Genomic DNA, 2,906 nt, shown 5'->3' with positions numbered 1-2,906 from the left:
ACATGAGCAGATCTATATTAATTGCCGCAACCAACACTTTTCATTTAATTTCCATTTTCATTTTATTACTAGATTTAGTTTAAATGTGCAGATGCATTTTTGGCCAAGCCCCCTTTATTTTTTTTACCCATTGCCAGGGGAAGGTTAAGCCTTCCCCAGCCTTACACATGCTTCGCCTATGGTTAGAGAACGAAATAAACATGGCTGAACATCAGAAAAAATGTTGAAAGATACAGTACAACAAAATCCGTATCATGCCTCTCATGTAATCGCTCAACCAGTGTTTCGATCGCGGAAAGACATCGCAAAAAAAAGTTTGTAAACAATCCCTGCATCTCAATGTGTATACTGTCCACCCTATCCACCTTAAAGGATTAGATCACTTTTAAATACATTTTTTCTAATAATTTACTGACCCCCATGTCATCCAAGATGTTTATGTCTTTCTTTCTTAAGTCGAAAAGAAATTAAGGTTTTTGATGAAAACATTCAGATTATTCTCCTTATAGTGGACTTCACTGGCCTCCAAACGGCTGAAGGTCAAAATTACAGTTTCAGTGCAGCTTCAAAGAGCTTTAAACGATACCAGATGAGGAATAAGGGTCTTATCTAGCGAAACGATCAGCCATTTTTGAAAAAAATACAACCGTTTATGCTTTATAAACACAAAATATCGCCTTGAACGTACTTCCCGTTTCCGCATTCTTCACAGCGCTTAAGCTGTATGTCCTACGCCTTTCCTATTCTACTTACCGAACGAACGCGGTGCCAGTTTAGTTTTTTCCGTAAGTAGAATAGGGAAGGCGTAGGACATACAGCTTGAGCGTTTTGAAGAATGCCTTGAACGTACTTCCGGTTTCCGTGATATTTTGTGTTTATAAAGCATATACAGTTGCATTTTTTTCCGAAAATGACAGATGGTTTCTCTAGATAAGACTCTTATTCCTCGTCTGGTATCATTTAAAGCTCTTTGGAGCTGCACTGAAACTGTAATTTTGACCTTCAACCATTTTATATTAATAATCTCACATACTGTTTAGAATGGATAGTATACACATTAAGATGCAGGCATAGTCATATGTATCTCAGAAAAGCCATTCGTTGACCATTAACTTGATAGTCACTATCAGTGCACTCGCCACCAAGTGGACAGGGGTGAGAATTACAGTTACAAGTTACAATAGACACTCAGTGTAATCTGTCAAAATGCTGAATGGCTTTCAGATTTTTCCGTCACTACTAAAAAGAAAATTTCAGTTAACGTGACCTATGATCTATATAGACCTGTTCCCCTGTGCTCTTCAGTACTGAAAGAGCATTTGACTTACATAAAGTACTTGACTATAATTAATCTGTAGTGTGTTATTTGATATTACATGTAAAGCTAGTTTATTTTTAATGTTTTTTGAATATCATATTTAATATTATATACTGTATATTTGCTCTGAATGCCTCTGAAGATGAAGATGAAAACAAACATTTTTTCTTTTGAAAATATGCACAGACATACTGAAGGAACTTGAAGCCACAGATAACCAAATCTTGAAAACTCTGGAAACCAAACTTGCTAACAGTGAAGCTCAGATTGAGAAACTCCAAAAGGAAATCCGAGGTGAGACTAGTGTTTTTGAAGACCGATGTGCTGTAATATCATATTCACTGAAAAACAATTGGTGTAGGATTTACTGTGCAATTATTTGTGAAATTTACTAGCAATGTCTGACTGTAAACTGTTTCAAAGAAATGGCATTTATTACACTGAATTAAATGTGAAATTATGAATTAGAAAGGCTGAAATAGTATTTTCCTGTAAAACATACTCCAATAATCTTAATATATATATATTTTTTATTGTAAATGTATCTCAAAAAGGTTTATAGATAAATTGTTTTCATTGCTACTGGGCCAATTTTCAACATTTTAAGAAGGTACTGTATGTGTTCTCTTCAGACAAACCAAAGGTGGCATTTTCAGCTGCATTGGGATCAAAGGGTTATGTTGGACCAGTAAACGCAGATACAACACTGATTTACAAGAAAATCTTCATTAATGTTGGTGATGCCTATAATCAGGACACAGGTACTGTTAATCCACACTGCTGAAAACAATATCAACACACTTGTATAATTCATGTCTACATGTTAATGGAGATCTGTCTCACTCTTTAACAGGGATTTTCACAGGAGTTTATTATTTCAGTTTCTTCTACCATTGTGCAGTTGAAAATCCAACATGGTTGGCCTTGTATAGAAATGGAATGCAAGAAGCAATAACAAAACATCACAAGAGTCAATGTCATACAGAGAACGGAGGCAATGCCTTAACGCTGCAGTTGGAGAAAGGGGATCAAGTCTATATGGTACTCCTAAAGAACTCCTGGATCTGGGATCAAAATAATGTCACAGTGTTCAGTGGTTTTCTTATCAATGCCATCTAATTAAAATACACCATGGGAACAAACAGAACAGTTATGCAACATGTTATGGGTTAACAGGTGGTCAAATATCAGGCTACTTAATCCAGTCTTTGTTTGATGAGAATGAAACATTGAAACATCAAAATAACCAGCTTCGAATGATTTTAAAATGGCCATTTAACTCTTTTTGATCAAAACAACAATATCTTTAAAGAAAGTGTTTGTTAGCATTTGTTTCCATGGTTACTTGTTTGATTAATGCACTGCACCTGCTTCATTCTTTGGTTTGGTTAGTATTGATGAGTATTGGGATGAATATTTCTTTTACTAACAATCGATCATTTAATCAGTTATATTTTAATCATAAGAAATCATTTATTGTTTTATGTTTATCATTCTTTTATGACAAAAATATATTGTTTCTTTCTTGAACTGTCCTTGTTGACCTGTGTTTTTTTTTCATTCTGCTGCACACGTATGCATTCTGAGT

At 34.7% G+C, this 2,906-nt stretch overlaps 1 protein-coding gene across 1 annotated transcript; it reads left to right on the top strand.

Moving 5' to 3' along the window:
• Positions 1 to 1,494: 1,494 nt before the first annotated feature.
• On the top strand, positions 1,495 to 2,437 carry LOC125278717 (adiponectin-like; the record flags this gene model as incomplete). Its single annotated transcript, XM_048208064.1, has 3 exons — positions 1,495 to 1,612; positions 1,951 to 2,079; positions 2,172 to 2,437. Coding segments are annotated over 3 exons (513 nt in total), but the record flags the coding sequence as incomplete, so codon positions are not given.
• Between the last annotated feature and the right edge of the window lie 469 nt (positions 2,438 to 2,906).

This window comes from Megalobrama amblycephala, linkage group LG11 (genome assembly GCF_018812025.1).
Source record: "Megalobrama amblycephala isolate DHTTF-2021 linkage group LG11, ASM1881202v1, whole genome shotgun sequence".
NCBI lineage: Eukaryota > Metazoa > Chordata > Actinopteri > Cypriniformes > Xenocyprididae > Megalobrama > Megalobrama amblycephala.
Note: the sequence above shows the minus strand (reverse complement) of the source record. Positions and strands in the feature narration are given on the sequence as shown.